At 35.5% G+C, this 18413-nt stretch overlaps 1 protein-coding gene across 50 annotated transcripts in view; it reads right to left on the reverse strand.

The window, feature by feature from the left end:
- Positions 1-18413, reverse strand: part of SNAP91 (synaptosome associated protein 91) — a 139984-nt gene that overhangs the window by 92101 nt on the left and 29470 nt on the right. For 46 of the 50 annotated variants that reach the window (XR_011235504.1, XM_069487543.1, XM_069487552.1 and 43 more), the window contains 3 exons: positions 5713-5855; positions 2638-2713; positions 1792-1894 (listed from right to left, as the gene is read on the reverse strand). Coding sequence is in view for 49 of the 50 variants with exons in the window: in XM_069487543.1 (XP_069343644.1) it covers positions 1792-1894; positions 2638-2713; positions 5713-5855 (322 nt within the window). In the remaining variant the exon portion in view is untranslated. Of the gene's footprint in view, positions 1-1791; positions 1895-2637; positions 2714-5712; positions 5856-12917; positions 12943-18413 lie in introns of those variants that run through there. The other 4 variants (XM_069487566.1, XM_069487565.1, XM_069487570.1 and 1 more) reach the window with 3 other exon arrangements.

An 18413-nucleotide genomic window follows, 5' to 3' on the forward strand; every position in this document is an offset into this window, starting at 1 on the left:
GAAACAACCCAAGTGTCCATCAATACATGAATGGATTAATAAAACAATACATGAATGGATTAATAAAATGTGGTATATGTATACCATGGAGTACTACTTAGCCATAAAAAATGGTGAACTAACACTTCTTGTATTAACCTGGATGGAAATGGAAACCATTCTTCTAAGTGAAGTAGTACAAGAATGGAAAAACAAATACATGTTCTCACCATTAAATTTGAACTAATCAATCAATACTTATATGCACATATGGAAATAATATTCATTGGAAATCAAGTAGGTGGGAGGGGAGAGCAGGGAATGGGTAAATTCACACCTAACAGGTGCAATGTACCCTAGCTGGGGGATGGGCACACTTAAAACTTTGACTCAAACGGTACACAAGTAATTTGTGTAACCAAAATGTTTGTATTCCTGTAATATTCTGAAATTAAAAAAAAAGAAATTTTGTTAGAATTCTTCTAGAGAATAATAAAAGAAGCCAGGGGAAGGCATATAAACTAGAATCATCTCTCATGAGAAGGGGTTGAAGGAAAATACCTAATTTTATAAAGTAGCCACCCACAAGAAAATAGTTTATTTTGAATAGGCACGTTCTTTTACCACCATGATAAAAAAGTAGTTCAAAACTAAGGTTAGATTAGCTATTACAAAGATAGAGTTATATCTCTTTGTGTGACTAGCATATGAAACCTTCTATAATACCTGGCTATTATTTGCAAGTTAGGAACAGATAAAAGATCTACATAAACTTCTCTGAATACTTCTGACAAAATTTAAACATCTATTTAGAGGGAAATCAATTGTAATTATGGATTCAAATTCAAATGTTTGTGTTTCAATGAGGTACAAACAATTGGTATAGTATCAATAATTAGCTTGATTATGAGGGGTGCCTGTGTGTGTGTGTGTACGTACGTATGTGTTTTCTAGGACAGTGTTAACTCTCAGAAACAGAGTTCTACCTTCAAGATCAAGATGAAAAAAATGAAAAATGAAAAAAAAAACAAGAAAAAAAAAAAAACCAAGAAAAAAAAACAAACAAAAAAAACCAGAGCTCTACCACACACACAACTGCAGTTTCATCTCAACCAAAATACACTTAAATACCTACTGTCATCTATAGTCACTGTACTTTTAAATGAACCTGGTCTTAATTCTCTTCTTTATAAATTATTTAAAGGTACATATGTGTTTAAGAATTTTCAATTACTTTTAACAAATAAAATGTTACAGCATGTAGACTTTGAGCAGCAAATAAAATTTTCTTTTTTTTTTTTGTTATGACACAGAGTCTTGCTCTGTTGCTCAGACTAGAGTGCCATGGCGTCAGCCTAGCTCACGGCAACCTCAAACTCCTGGGCTCAAGTGATCCTTCTGCCTCAGCCTCCTGAATAGCTGGGACTATGGGTACCACCTGTGCACCACCACACCCAGCTAGTTTTTTCTCTTTTTAGTAGACATGGGATCTTGATCTTGCTCAGGGTCTTGAACTCCTGAGCTCAAGAGATTTTCCCACCTTGGCCTCCCAGAGTGCTAGGATTACAGGTGTGAGCCACCACACCCAGCCAGCAAATCAGATTTTTCTGCATGAAGGTATAAATAAAATCATTCATATTTCAACCTCAAGGCTAACTTCTATATTATGATTCATTGAGTTTCTTTTTTTCAGGTGTTGTAAACTCGGCCTTCATGATCAGAATTAGTTGGCATTTAAGCTTAGTTAAAATAAATCAAGTATACCTCAAGGACTTACTCTCCTCAAACAAATATAAGAAAGAAAAAACATACCCTTTCTTCACTCTGGCAAAATCAAATGCCATTTGCCGGTAAGAGAAAGCCTTTTCATTCAAATATCTACTATAGCGCCTTATGAAGGTAGACATATCATAACCTGGGGGAGGGGAGAGAGGGAATAAAACTGATTAATAAGATACCTTCAACTGTGTTTTGCATAGTACTATTTTTTTCTTAACTCCCCAAATAGAGATGGTTGCAGGATCAGGTCAATAAATGCGTAAGACAGGCCTCATTTAAAATCTCACTTCTAGGCAAAAATACTTTTGGCATAAGGCATTCTAGGACTATTCAATTAGTTATTCTACCATCCTTGTACAGAATGTCTTTTCTGATTTTCCTTGCATTTTTGTTCACTGTTTCAAATATAGCCTGTTTCAGACTTCATTCATGTAGCCATCTGATAATGGTCCACTTGTTTGATGCACATGCCTTATATGTAACAGGCAATCAGTAAATATGGTGGATGCACAAGTGAATGCAATTCAAACTCTATTAGTCTACAAAGAAAATTTCTTTAAGACTGGAATCATTTTTTTCTAACTGGGAAGGCATCGTTTATTTCATTGTCTCCTGCATCTTCATAAATACACAACTGTAGGTCTAGCATACCCATACCCATTATTTTTCAAAGTAAACACTGAAAATGCCAAAAATAAAATTAGCATATATTTCATGTGCTATCTATAATTAAAAAATTTAAAGCTATATTTAAAAATAGTTATTTTTACGTTTTTCTTAAATACCCAATGAAGCTATCAGTTGTAATGAATTTGGATGAATAACTTCACTTGAAAATTAAAGCATTAGCAAAAAATCATAAAACACAAATATTCTCACCATGGGATCCACTTTTGTCCAAAAAATTGCTGAGATTGAATAGCGTATTTCTAGAGGCCAGATACTGAATAAATCTCTGAAAAACAAAGATTAAACACCCATATGCTCAAATCATACATTTAAACAATTTCTGATACTAAATTTTTTTTTTTTTTTTTTTTTTTTACAAATTCTCATCATGATCTCTTTTACTCAGTTATAAAGCTTCTCTGAAGGGGGAAAATTTTTAACTAATATTCACTGAATTAAATTGTATGATCTTTCATTTCTGCATGTAACAGAAATACTGCAATGTAATAGGATTCAGTAGGTATCCCATAAAAAATGGGTAGTTTTATCAATATTTTCCAAATAAACATTTTATGAAAACAATTTTCACTTAAAGGCACAAAGGAATATGTGCCTATGGGAAAAATAATTTTATTGTTCCTTTCCTAGTATCTTTGCCCACTAATAGGTTTATATGATATATACATTTTACGAACCAGTAATATTTAATACAGGTATACCTTCTCTTATTGCACTTTGCTTTATTGCACTTTGCAGATATTGCATTTTTTACAAATTGAAGGTTTGTGGCAATCCTGCTTGTTAAGCAAGTCTATCTAACGGTGTCATTTTTCCAACAGCATGTGTTCAATTTGGGTCTCTGTGTCACATTTTGGTAATTCTTGAAATATTTCAAACTTTTCATTATTATTATATCTGGTATGGTGAGCTGTGATCAGTGACCTTTGATGTTACCATTGTAATTCTTTTGGGGCACCATGAACTGCACCCATATAAGATGGTGGACTTAATCGATAAATGCTGTTTCTTCTGACTGGCTGTTCTTCTATCTCTCTCCCTCTCCTTGGGCCTCCCTATTCCCTGAGACACAATAATACTGAAATTAGGTCAATTAGTAACCCTACAATGACCTCTAAGTGTTCAAGTGAAAAGAAAAAAGGAGGAGTCACATACATCTCACTTTAAATCAAAAGCTAGAAATGATTACACTTAGTGAGGAAGGAATGTCAAAAGCCGAGACAGACCAAAAGCTAAGCCTCTTGTGCTAGTCAGCCAAACTATAAATGCAAATGAAAAGCTCTCAAATTAAAAATGTTCCTCAAGTGAAAATACAAAGAAGAGAGTGAAACAGCCTTATTGCTGATATGGACAAGGTTTTAGCAGTCTGGATAAAAGATCAAACCGGCTCAACATTCCCTTAAGCCAAAGCCTAATCCAGAGTAAGGCCCTAACTCTCTTCAGTTCTATGAAGGCTGAGAGAGGAAAGGAAGCTGTAGAAGAAAAGTTTGATACTAGCAGTGGATGGTTCACAAGGCTTAAGGAAAGAAGCCGTCTAATATTAAAGTGCAACGTGAAGTAGCAAGGGCTCATGTAGAAGCTGCAGCAAGTTATCCAGATCTAGCTAAGATAACTGATGAAAGCAGCTACTGTAAACAAAAGATTTCAGTGCAGACAAAATAGCCTTCTACTGAAAGAAGATGACATCTAAGACTTTCATATCTGGACAGGAGAAGTAGATTTCTGGCTTTAAAGCCTCAAAGGACAGGCTGACCCTCTCATTAAGGCCTAACGCATCTGGGGACTTGAAGTTGAAGCCAATATTCATTTACCATTCTGAAAATTCCAGGTCCTTTAAGAATTATGCTAACTCTACGCTGCCTGTGCTCTGTAAATGGAACAACAAAGCCTGGATGATAGCACATCTGTTTATAGCATGGTTTACTGAATATTTTAAGCCTACTGTTGAGACCTACTGCTTAGAAAAAGAGGTTCCTTTGAAAATATTACTGCTCATTGATAATGCACTTAGTCACCCAAGAGTTGTGATGGAGATGTACAAGGAGATTAATGTTGTTTTCATGCCTACTAACACAATTCCATTCTGCAGGACATGGATCAAGGAGTAATTCTGAACTTCAAGTCTTATTATTCAAGAAATATATTTCTTAATGCTCTAGCTGCCTTAGCTACTGATTCCTCTCATGGATCTGGGCAAAGTAAATTGAAAGCCTTCTGGAAAGGATTCACCATTCTAGATACCATTCAGAACATTCATGATTCATTGGAGGAGGTCAAAATTGTAACATTAACATTGGAAAAAGTTGATTTCAATCCTAATGAATGACCTTGAGGAGTTCAAGACTTCAGTGCAAAAAGTAACTGCAGATGTGGTGGAAATAGCAAGAGAAATAGAATTATAAATGGAGCCTAAGCTGTGACTGAACTGCTGCAGTTTCATGACAAAACTTGAATGGAAGAAGAGTTGCTTCTTTGGGATGAGCAAAGAGAGTGGTTTCTTGGGATGGAATCCAGCCTGGTGAAGAGGCTGTGAACATTGTTCAAATGACAACAAAGGATTTAAAATATCACACAGACTTAGCTGAGCAGCAGCAGGGTTTGAGAGGACAATTCTGAAAGAAATTCTACTGTGGGTAAAATGCTATCAAACAACATAGGATGCTACAGAGAAATCTCTTGTGAAAGGAAGAGTCAATCAATATGGCAAACATTTTTGTTGTCTTATTTTAAGTCATCCCAACCTTCAGCTACCACCACCCTGATCAGTCAGCAGTCATCAATACTGTGGCAAGACCCTCTACTAGCAAAAAAAAAAAAATATGACTCACTGAAGGCTCAGATGATCATTTGATGATCATTTTCTAGCCATAAAATATTTTTAAATTAAGATATATATTATTTTATTATATATGCTATTACACACTTAATACACTACAGTATAGTGTAAACATAACTTTTATATGCACTGGGAAACGAAAAAATTTGTATAACTTGCTTTATTGCAACATTTGGAACTGAACCTGCAATATTACTGAGGTATGCCTATACTTCAGTACCTACAAGATAGTGTCTAGCTTAAAATTTATTTTTTGATAAATAGCTAAATAGAAGACTAAAATTGTATTCTAGGTTATTTGAAACTGTGTATTTCCTTTTATTTTTCTCCTAAGTAGTAAAAATTTGAAGGGCCTTAAATCATCACCATGTTCTTTCATAAAAGCCTCCTTCCTCCACCAAAAAAAGAAAAGTTAAGTTTATTCAGTTTACCTCATTTCCATGCACCATGAGATGATGTGTTGTCACTAACGCTTTAAATACAACCACCCAGCTACTGTTTGTTGCCCGCTCAAAGAGAGTGTCGGCCATCTGGGGAATATTAACATTGGTCTCATTGGTAGCCTGGATCAAATCTATGAAAACAGAAGATACCAATCAATGATATTAACAATTACATACAAAAATTCATTTCAAACTTTAAACATTTAAATCTGTTTACTAAAATATGACTTCAAAATTACTTTGATAACTGATAACAAAATTTAAAAAAAATTAAACCATAGTATTCTTACCTGTGTATACATAAATACATTATTTACTCAATGTATCTATTTATTCTTGAATATGTTTCTCTATTGAATTTTCTTCTGTACCCTTTTCTGAATTTATCTGTTAGCTGTTACCGATGCTGTTTTTAAAATGACAAACTCCAGGACAACTAAGCTTCATGTTAACCTTTGTTTTTGGTCTCAGCACAATGTCTCAAACATGGACAATTACTCTATACCTCATTTGAATGCACTAACATAAATGTATCTTTTGAAACATGATAGCTAAAAGTATATTTCACTTGGATTTTAATTTAAAGGGTACTAAACATATCTGTCACATGAGTGGCAGAAAGAGAACAAATAGTAAAAGAGAAAAGAATTCCACTATGTCCATCTAAGGTTTCATGGAACATCAAGCACGCATTAAATTACAATATTTTTTGTTTTTAAATGGGGTCTCCCTCTGTTGCCTGGGCTAGAGTGCAACGGCATCATTATAGCTCACAGCAACCTCAAACTCCTGGGCTTAAGCAATCCTCGTGCCTCAGTCTCCCAAGTAGATGGGACTATAGGCACATGCCACCATGCTCAGCTGATTTTTCTATTTTTTTTAAGAGATGGGGTCTCACGATGTTGCTCAGGCTGATCTCGAACTCCTGGACTCAAGCGATCCTTCTGCTTCAGCCTCCCAGAGTGCTGGGATTACAGATGTAAACCACTGCACCCAGCCAAATTACTATAATTTGAGTTTATAAGAGTGTTAACTGTTCTAATACATTCATTGTCCACATCTACATATTATTCATATGATTGCAGGTGTATTTCAGGAAAAACTTCATATATTGGTCAATAGGAGGTACCTAGCATTAAGAAAAATGGTTAGTACTGTCAAAACTTAGATGGGGCAACCAAAGATCATGTGCTAAGGAACTAAGGCAAAGTCATACTGGGACAGGGAGGACTTAAGTACTTTCAGCAGCACAGGATGACTTCTTCAGGACAATAGGTACTGCACGGCTTCTGTTACAAGCCACACCTACCTTGCAGAGAACTACATGTGATACCCAATTCCTAAGAAATCCTACATAACGAACATACTCCTTTCCTTACTCAAAAGCCACACTCAGTAATCATTAAGCTATACATTTATTTTATGCATTTCTCTATTTCACAATAAATAACGTTTTAAAAAACTGGTACTCTTTCTCTAAGAAGCTCTTAACTCCTTAGACTAAAGGGTATCAATAATGGTTCTGAATTGTAAATGGACCAAACCAGGCTTATTTCTTACTTTATATTGATTTTAAATTTTAGTTATCATCCCTATCCTATCAATACCCTCCCCCCCCAATATTTTACTTTATCTTAATTCTACTTATCCTTCAGGAAATCTTTCCTGGTCCCTTTCAAATGCAGCCCCATGTAACCTCCCTCTGTTCTAAAACCTTTAAACTCTTTGTTCCTGCAGGGGGTTCAGATTAGATGTATATTTGTCATAAATTCCTACCATACCACAGCTCTTTGAAGATAGTGACAATGTCTATTTCCTGTGCAGTGCTTTGCAGAGTACTTTATACAATACACATTTGTTGAACAAAACGTATAAAAAGCATACTTTAGCCAAAATAGCTCAATGAGTCTACATTTGGAAGATGTGAATAACTCAGTGAACTAATATTTTCCAAATGATTAGTACATAATGTTACAAAATAATGCATAGGTAAAAGATCCAAAGTACACAAGACAGGCCAAGGCATTTTAATGTTTCAGAATATAAAAGTTCACTGATCTAGTCTCAGGTTCAATATTGCAAATTAAAGAAACTACCACTTGAAGAGTTGTAGTGTAGTATCAAAGAAGAATATCCACAATTTTCTGAAAAGGCTATTAAAATAGTTCTCATTTTTCCAACTATATATCTTTGTGAAATGAGATTTTCTTTATACACTTCATCTAAAACAATATATCCTAACAGATTGAATACAGAAATAGATAATGAACATTAGTCTTCTATTTAGCAAGAAATTAAAGAGATTTGTAAAAATGTAAAACAATACCACTCTTCTCACTATTTTTTTTCTTTTTGGAAAATAATTATTTGCCCTTAAAAGTATTATTTGTATTAACATGGCTACATGTAACATGTACTATTATTATTATCTAAAAGTGAATATTTTTAAACTTTCTCAGGTTTAATTTCTAATACAGTAAATATCTCACATAAACAAATGCTCCTTGAGCTCAATAATTTAAGAGTGCCAAGGAATCCTGAGACCAGTTTGAGAGCTGCTAGTCTTCATATACAGATGTTCCTCAATTTATAATGGGTTTACACCCCAATAAACCTATTGTAAGTTGAAATATTTTAAGTCAAAAATGCATTTAATACACCTAACTGAACATTAACAGCTTGGCCTTGCTTACCTTAAATGTGCATAAGACACTTACATTGGCCTACAGTTGGGCAAATCATCTGATGAAAAGCTTATTTTGTAATAAAGTATTGAATATTTCATGTAATTTATTGAATACTGTACTGAAAGTGAAAAACCGAATGGTTTTGCACCATTGCCAAGTTGAAAAATTGTTAAATTGAAACATTTTAAGTCAGGACCATCTGTATACCTAGAAAGAGAATTGCTAGGTTGTGGGGTATGTACATATTTAACTTAAAATTGTTTTTACATATAAGCAATTTATGTTCTTACCAATAGTCTACATAAGTTACTACTGCTGTACTTCCTCACCAAGTAAATGGTTTTCATTTAAAGAATTTCAAAAAATTAAACAAAAACAAACTATAGTTATAATATAAACATGCAGAAAAAAATTCTTGAAAATTACGAGACTCTAAATGCTATATTTATGGCATATTTGAATTCCTTAGAATTCAAAGTTTTAGTTAAACTTGGGAAGACATATCTGGTATCTTTTTGGTAGTTTGAAAAACGGCTTTAATGAAGTATAATCTACATAAAAATTATACACATTTAAAATGTACTATTTGATAAGTTTTGACAAACATATGCACTCATAAAACTATTACTAAAATCAAAATAATGAACACATCCATCACCCCCCAATGGTTTCCTCATACCCTTTTGAAATTCCTCTTTCCTATTGCTCCCCATTTTCCTTCCTTGCTGTCCCCTGGCAACACCAATTTGCTTTTAGTCAATATATATTAGATTGCATTTTCTAAATTTTATATAAAGAGAATCAAACTTTTTTCTTGGGGGGGGGGGGAGTGCGGAGTCCGAATTCCTTCAGTCAGCATAGTTAGTTTTGAGATTCATTCAAGTTGTTGCAGGTATCAACAGGTCATTCCTTTTTATTGTGGACGTGTATTCCACTATACGAACATACCAAAATTGTTTATTCATTCGCTTCTGACGGACATTTGGAGTGATTCCAGTTTGGGGCTATCACAAATAAAGCTGCTATGAACATTTCCATACAATTATTTATGTGGACATATGCTTTCATTTCCCTTGGGTAACTGCCTAGAAGTAGAATAGTTGAATCATTTTTTAAGTAAATATTTAATTTTAGGGAACTTCTTCCAAAATGGTTTTATCATGTCACATTCCCACCAGCGGTGTATGAGTGTTACAGTTGCTCTACATCCTTGCAAAGACTTGATAGTGTCTTTTTAATTTTTTTGCCACCAGCGGTGTATGAGTGTTACAGTTGCTCTACATCCTTGCAAAGACTTGATAGTGTCTTTTTAATTTTTTTGCCAGTCTAATATACATGTTGTGGTGTCTCATGGAGATTTTTCTTTGCATTTTCATAATGACTATAATGATGTTGAGCATTTCTTTCGTGTACTTTTCATTTGTTTATTTGCCAATGATACACATTCTTTGCCCATTTTATTGGATTATTTCTTTTCTTGTTACTGACTTAGGCTGGACCGAGTCCTCTATCATACATGTGGTTCGCAAATATTCAGGTCTGTGACTTCCATTTTCATTATCTTAACAATGCCTTTCAAAGAACGGAAATTCTTAATTATGATGAAGTCCTATTTATCACGTTTTTCTGTTATGGATCATACTTTTGGTGTCATATCCAAGAAATCTTTGCCTAACCCAAGGTCACAAAAGTTTCTATGTTTCTTCTGCAAGTTTTATACTCTTAGGCTTGTATATTTAGGTCTATAATACATTGTTAGTTTTTAGAAATGGTATAAGGTATGGACATAAGGACTTTGTTTTGCATATGGATATCAAACTGTTCCAACACCATTTATTGAAAAAACTATACTTTCTCCACGGAATTGCTGTTACACTTTTATCAAAAATCAAAGGACCATACATCTTTGAGTCTCTTTCAGGACTCTTTATTCTGTTCTATTAATCTATTTGTCTATCTTTATACCAATACCAAACTATCTTGATTAATCTATTTGTCCATCTTTATACTGATACCAAACTATCTTGATTACTGTAAATTTATTATAATTCTTGATATCAGGCAGTATTTTCCCTCCAACCTTGTTCTTTTTCAAAGTTGTTTTGGTTCCTTTAGGTCTTTTGTATTTCCATGAGTTTTACATTGAGCTTATCAACTTTAACAACAACAAAAAAAATCTACTAGTATTTTCACTGGGATTATGTTGACTCTATAAATAAATACGAGGTAAACTGGCATCTTAACAATATTGAGTTTTCTAATCCACATACATGGTCTATTAATTTAGGTTTTTAATTTCTCTCAGCAATGTTTTGCAGTTTTCAGTATGCAGGTCTTATACATATTTTGTCAGATACATTCCTACATATTTCATATTTTTTCACAATATGAAAAATGGTATTATTTTTCATTTCAATATCTAAATGTTCCTTGCCAATATTGAGAAATACAATTGATGTCTGAATATTCATCTTGTATTCTGCCACTTTGCTAGACTAACATTTCTTTTTGTTAGATTTCTTCATATTTTCTGCATAGGTAATCATGTTATTTGTGATTAAAGTCAGTTTTACTTCTTCCTCTGCAATCTGGGTAACTTTTTCCTTCTTTTTATTGCCTGATGGCACTGGGTAGAATCTCCAGTGCAATTTGAATAGAAGTAGTGAGAGAGTACATTCCTGTCTTCTTCCTGATCTTAGGGGGAAAACATTTAGGCTTTCACTAGTAAGTAGGATGTTACCTAAAGGTTTTCCATAGATCTCTTCTGTTGGGTTAAGAAAGTTCCCTTCTGTTCCTAGTTGCTCATAGGTTTTATTTTTGAATGGATATTGGATTTTGTCAAATATATTTTCTGGTCTATTGAGATGATCATATAGTTTTTCTTTTTCAGTTTGTATGGTGAATTACATTGATTAATTTTCTAATGTTAAAATAACCTTGGATTCCTGGGTTAACTCCTTGGTTATCATCTTTTTTATACTTTTTTATATGTTGTTGGATTTGATTTGTTAAAATTTTATAAGAATGTTTACATCTATGTTCATTAGGGATACTGGTCTATAGATTTCTTATAATGGCTTTTCTGGTTTGGGGATCAGAATAATGCTGGCATCACACACAGAGTAAGGTGAGAAGTATTTTCTCATCTTCAATTATATAGAAGAGTTTATGTCAAATTGATATTATTTTTTTCTTAAATGTTTAATAGTTTTCACCAATGAAGCCATTAGGGCCTAGAGTTTTGTTTGTTTGTTTTTGTTGTTGTTAGAAGGTTTTTAACCACAAATTCAATTTCCTTACTAGATATAGAGCTATTGAGGTTATCTATTCTTTTGTGTGTGAGCTTTGGTAGTTTGTGCCTTTCAAGGAATTTGTTCTTTTCATGTAAGTTGTTGAATTTATTTGCATCAAGTTATTAGCAGTATTCCCTTATTGTCCTTTTTACATCTACAGAAGCAACAGGGATGTCACCTCTCTCATTTCTGATATTGGTAATTTACCTCTTCTCTCTTTTTTACCGATCAGTCTGGTCAAGGCTTTTATATTTAATCAATCTTCTCAAAGAACTGACTCCATCTCCACTGGGACCTGTCTGGGGTCCTCCACCCCGTGCTGTGGCCAGTAAAGCTCTTTCATGGCAGAAAGCTGGGACAATCAAAGAACTCACCTTACTTGTTTTCTACCTTTTAGGGATAACTCTACTTTTTTGCCTGAAGTCCAGTATACTGACAACAGTTATTTAATATGCTTTTGTCCAGTTTTTCAGTTGTTTCAGGCATGAGGGTAAATACAGACCCTCTTTGTCACTCAACTTTGCCACAAAGTGTAAGTCTTTCTTTTTGGTAGTTTTGAGCAATTGCAAATTTATCTTAGAAAATCTCTCTAAGATGCTACCATCAACAAGAGAATGAAAGAAATAGATATAAGCGGAAAGGCAACTTTAACTTTTTAGGAGTTGTAAATAATTGTTCACTAAAATAAGACAATAGCATAAAAGATGAACAGTTTTCAAATTCATGGTCACCTACTTCTTTTTCTACTACTATGTGAGACTGTCAGCCACCAAACCATGGGAAAAGATAGCTCATCACAGGGCCCTCATTACTTCTTACTTGGCCTTCTCTATAAACTCTTCTTTGTATCACTTCCAATACAACTAGATATATCTATGGAAAATTAACTACCCAAGTGTACCCTTTCGATCATACCAGTCACCTGTTCACATCCCTCTGGGGCCTCCTCCTGTCCACTGAATTAAATACAAAATAACTCAAGTGTATACCTTATACCTTATACTTATACCTTGAATATAGGCCTTTCATTAGAAGACTCAATCACCTTCCTAATCTCTTCTCTGCTACAAATTGTGCTCCAATAAAATTATTCTGATACATTTTAAAGCTATTCTCACTGCCTATAATGTCTGTGCCTTCACCCTATTGAGACCTCATCTCCCAGAATCAATGTCAAATACTGTATCCTCCATGAACTCTTTTCTGATATTGCCCTTCAGTAGAAGAGAGGCTTTGATTTTTTTCCTCCATGCAAAGTAAGACAAAGGATATTGGACTTGAAGCAAGAGACCTTGTTCATAACCTGACTCTGCTACTTACAGATAAGTTGATTTGACTAGTCTACAGCTCTGTTTTTTTTTTTTTTTATCTAGAAATGAAGGTAATATTAACAACCATATGGGAGATACACTGTCATTTGTGCTAATCTTTGCCTCACATGCCTCTATTGTACTCCTTAATACAGAATTATAATTATTAGTTTACATATGTCTGTCACCCACTTGTGCTCATGGTCCAACAGGTAGCAAGGAAATCATACCTGTATCTTTGGATCCCTGGCACTTAACACAGGCCCTGACATATAAAACAACTCTATAAATATGAGATGGCTATAAACTGTCTTGTTAACTGTTTCAACCTAAAATACTTTCACACTGAAATTGATAGCAGGTATTAGAGACCAATTTCTTTCAATAGCTCTTATTGGACTCAACTGAATTAACAAATTAGCAGAAAAAGTTATTTGCTATTTCATTGTTATGTATACTTTTATCAGCAGCCTAAATTTAGAAAGGCATCCTCTATTCCATTTAAAAATCTCTCCCTAAGTTTAATTACACAATTTTGTCAAACCCGACTAGGACAGCAATTTTCCTTTGACTGAACGCCAGAAATGGGAATGAAGATTGGTCATTCTTTCACCTTACTATCATTTAAACTTCAGGTTCCACAAAAAGAAAATGAAAAGCTACAGACCAAAGTCCAATGACACACTAATAGCAATTTTTAAATATTCCTATCATGTAATAATAATGCAGAATATTTATGAGCTAATACACATCCAAAATTATTAATTGTAATTATTTTAAATTTATATAAATTTTATCTCTTTCCTTCCTTCCTCCCTTCCTGTTATGGATTGAATGTTTGTGTCCCCCCAGACCTAATTCGTATGTTGAAATCCTAACTCCCAACGTAATGGGATTAGGAGGTGGGGAACCTTGAGGGGTGATCAGGTCATGAGGGTGGGGCCCTCATAATGGGATTAGTGCCTCAGAAAAAAGCCCTTAGAAAAGCGCTCCAGTTCTTTCTGCTATGCGAGGATGCGAGACATCAGCAGCACTCGGCCTTCTGGAAGAGGGTCCTCACCAAAACACATCATGTTGGACTTCTAGTCTCCATAACTGTGAGAAATAAATTTCTGTTGTTTATAACGACTAGCCTATGTTGTTATGGCAGCAAATTAATATCCTTCCTCCCTCCCTGCCTGCCTGCCTGTTTGCCAGTTAACATCAGAGAGCTCAAACCTGCAAACATTTGTAAATAGAAGCAAATCCTTCCTATTTGGAAAATACAAAAAAATAATGGTACAGATGATTTAGAAGTTTTTCTTTATTTGGTTCAGCACGAATGACAGACACTAAGGTTGCCTCACCAACAGCTATTTCCTTCCCCTTTCTTCTGTACTGGCAGAATCCTGCCCTGCCCATCAGAAAGGCCAAAATGCCAGATATGTGCAATCCCAGCTTCCCTCGTAGCTAGATAGACAATCAGCAGTCGGCTGGTGTGGTCACCTGGGAAAACTTTTTCCTGTGTAATAAACAGAGTTATATAATAAAAGAGTGGGAACATGCTTCCTCTACTTCAAAGGATGTAGTCGTGTATGTATGTGACATCATGGCCAACTTAAGACAGGAGAATAGACTTCATCATCAAGGGGGAGAGAGCAGAGGGGAAACATGGAAAGCACCTGGATCTGGGTAATACTTTCTCTGCTGTGAATCAAACCTGTAACTGCTCCACATCCAGATTTCTTGTTAAGGAAGATAGTAAATAATTTTATTGTTAAGTCCTTAGTGGAGGTATTATGTTATTTGCAACCAAAAGCATGGTAAGTGATCCAAGCTACAACAAAACTCAACAAAAGAAAAGGAATCAGGCCTAAGACCTCTAAAGTGTCTTCCAGCTCTATCATCTGTTGAATATCTCACAGCTCCTCAAGATCCCACTCTGCTTCTATGCTTTAAGAGAGCGTCCAACAACCCCAGCAGTGCCTTCCCTTGGGATAAGAGCTCTTTGCCTAAAAGCTTAGTTTTAGATGAGTTGTTTACAGAAACTGAAAGGATTGTACTTTGAGAAGGAAAAAGGAGACTTAATGTGTGAAATAATTCTACAACTTTATAAAATATAAACTTTGCAAGCAGAAGTTCTGCAGTAACATGAGGAAAACTGGAACGTCATCGGAACAAGAGTCTGAAGGAAGCAGCTGAACATCCCATGCACATCCCAAAAGAATGGAGAGTGAGGAGTGGTATTGGGAGAACTGTGGCAAGTCCAGGTAAGGCTGAGCCATTGGGGTTCTCCCATGTGAAAAGAAATGATCTAGTGAGGGTTGAGGTGGGAATGATGCGTGAAGGGGTGGCACTGAGAGCTGCATAAATGAGAACAAACTAGGGGACAGAAAGAATAAGCAGTGATAACCATTCATTGCTATAAAACTTCATTTGTATTTTTACATTACTGCATGTGAAATTTAATATAATCTAATATCTAAGCTATTTAGGTAACTTCTTTCATCTCAAAGACAAATATACGTACTTTGTAATTTTTTGTAGTCCTTTGTAGAAATATATACTACAAAAATCCCCTTCTTATGCTATTTGTTCCCTGATAGGATTTTGACAGATTCAAAATTAGGAGATGCAGTATATATCACAGCTATTGAGTTAAGGTTTTGGAGCCAGACCAGACCCAGTTCAATTACCTTGTATTATTTAACACTGGGTAACCTTGAGCAAAGTTGCCTCTCTGAACCTCCATTTCTTTATTACTATAACAGAAAAAATAATAGCACTTATCTGATAGCCATTTTATTAAACTAGGTAATGCAAGGAAAGTGTCCAACATACAGCCTGATACACTCTAAGAGAACACACACACACACACACACACACACACACAATTATAATTAGATTCACCCTTTGGCTGCCTATGTGGAAAAGGACTTTGCATGCTTTCTTAATGAATTAAATTAATTCATTAACAAATAGTTACTGAATGCCCATTATGTGTCAGGCACTCTTCTATCAGCTAGAAATACAGTAGTTAACAAAACAGACATTGTCTGGCTTCATAGGGCTTGCATTCTAATGTAGGACACAGATAAACAACTAGATATACAATATCAGTCAGAGATAAGTACTGTGATGCAAAACAAAGTAAGGGGATAGATGGATGGATGGATAGTGAGATAGTGGGTGTCAGATAGGGTGGTCAGAAAAGGCCTCCTCAAGGAAATGATATTTAAAGAAACCTAAATGCAGCAAGGGAGCCAGCCACTCAGTCATCTTGGGAAGGAATGTTCCAGGCAAAGGAAAACAGCAAATGCAAAGGCTCTAAGGTGAAGGTGTGGCTGCCAGGTTCAAGAGAAAACAAGAAAGCCAGCGTGACTGGAGAGCAGCAAGCGAGGGAGGGGGTGGCAGACAGAGAACTGGGCAGGTTACAGATAATTCAGTGTATTACAGGTCACAGGAAGGACTTGGTATTTCATTCAAGATGTAATGGGAAGCTGCTACAGAGCTTTGATCAGGGGAGTGACATGACCCAACTTATATTATGAAGAATTACTATGGTGGCTCTATGGAGCATAACTGGGTATGGAAAGGGAAGTTCGAAGTTGAGTAGTTCAGGTGAGAGGTGACAAAGAGTTTGTACCTGTGTGGCAATGGGATGGAAGCAGGAAGTCAAAAGGTAGGATTATGGATATTGCAAAGGCAGAGCCAAGAGGAATAGCTGATGGTTTGATGGGGATAGGGCATAAGATACGGAGGGGAATTATGATAAACTTGTAGCACCTGAACAACTGAATTGCCTCTGGTACACTCTCTGGGGAGAGGAAAAAGCAGCATTGTAGACGAAGCATGTGCTTGTACTTAGTTCTTGTTTCTCTTTCTGCCTACTTCCACCTACTTTGTCTCTCTCTTCTGACTTCATTCCCAACTACAGGGGGTCCCTTGCCCTGAGTGATGTTTGAGCTTCATCCAAAGGTATGTGTACTGTCGATGGAGCACATAAAAGGATGCCCTCATCGTCATGTCAGTCATCAAGGAATCACTAGCAAACTACCCCAAGATGTTCTAACGATGGGCCAGTTTGAGATGCAGACAGCAGCAAGTTTTCAAAATGAACATTACAAAGTACAGACTATGATTATTCTGACCAATTCTTCAGAGGAGATACTGACCATGCTGTCTCCCAAATGCAGCACTATGACTCGCAGAGCTTCAAGGAGCCAGCGTCAGTGCCCAACCGCCTGCATGACTCTGAAACCATGGACCTCTATCACTTCGGGGGTGGGAGTGAGGGGAGGAAGCCCATGTGCCAAATACTATCAATCCCTAGGGTGGTAGAAAATTATTAGGACAAAAATTAGAAGTTTACACTTTTGTCTTTCAGGATTTGTATACAGCTAGTTGCAGCATTAACATTGTGACCCGAAGCAAGTCATTGATTTCCTTACCCTAGAGTCTCCATCTGTGAGGTAGAAATAATCACGTATGCCCAGTAGCCATAATACTACATTGCTTTTATAGTTTATCCTCTTTTGGGTGTTTTCTTATAAATTATCATGGGATTCTCAAGAGAACTCTGAGCTTTAAGAATCAGATAGCAATTTATATGAATAGAATTTTAAAAGTAAGTAAAAAAGTAGATAGTACTACAGAGGTGGAAGACGACCATCTGTAACAGACCACTGAAACAAAAGAAAGATCTTGGTGTTCTGGGCAATCCACAGATCAGCTCAAGCCAGTTCTCTAAGCTGGCAGTAATTGCTGGAAGGATGGCCTTTGCTGACTTGGTTGCTAGGGTGATCTTAGAAGATACGTACAGCTTGGGTTTCAGATTTCCTGCTACTGCCACACAATGATCAATTACCTATGTCTAGCCTTCAAGTGTGTCAGGTAAATTAACACATATCCTATTTACATGACAGCCTTGAGGTTTTTTTTTTTCTTTTTCACAGAACCCTGGACTAAAAATAAACTTAAGGAGTTTACATTTCAATGATCTCCAAAACAGTATTTTAGGTGTCTCTAGAGAAGAATTTATCATGTTGGTAAATTTACCATCTCCCAGCACTAATCAGCCCTGCATGTCTTTTAAAAATATCTAACCTAAGCTCCTCATGCTCTAAAAACAGCCCATCACTCCCTACTCTATCCTCAGAAACAAATATTAATAACTATTTCATCCTCAGTTAACTCTTCATATTCAAGTGCTTTGTAGAGTGCTCTTGAGCCATAAAGAAAAGCAGTATTTCATAGATAGGACTCAAACAGAAGAAATAAGGCATCAGTTTTCTGTTCCAATCAAGCTTCCTACCCACATATGTGAAACTTATGTTTCCTAAAAATAAATAGTATTCACAAATGGCAACGGCTGCTGTAGGCATTTGGGACTTTTCTCCAATCTAATCTCTAGGATGTCT

The sequence above is a fragment of the Eulemur rufifrons genome, chromosome 15 (genome assembly GCF_041146395.1).
Source record: "Eulemur rufifrons isolate Redbay chromosome 15, OSU_ERuf_1, whole genome shotgun sequence".
NCBI lineage: Eukaryota > Metazoa > Chordata > Mammalia > Primates > Lemuridae > Eulemur > Eulemur rufifrons.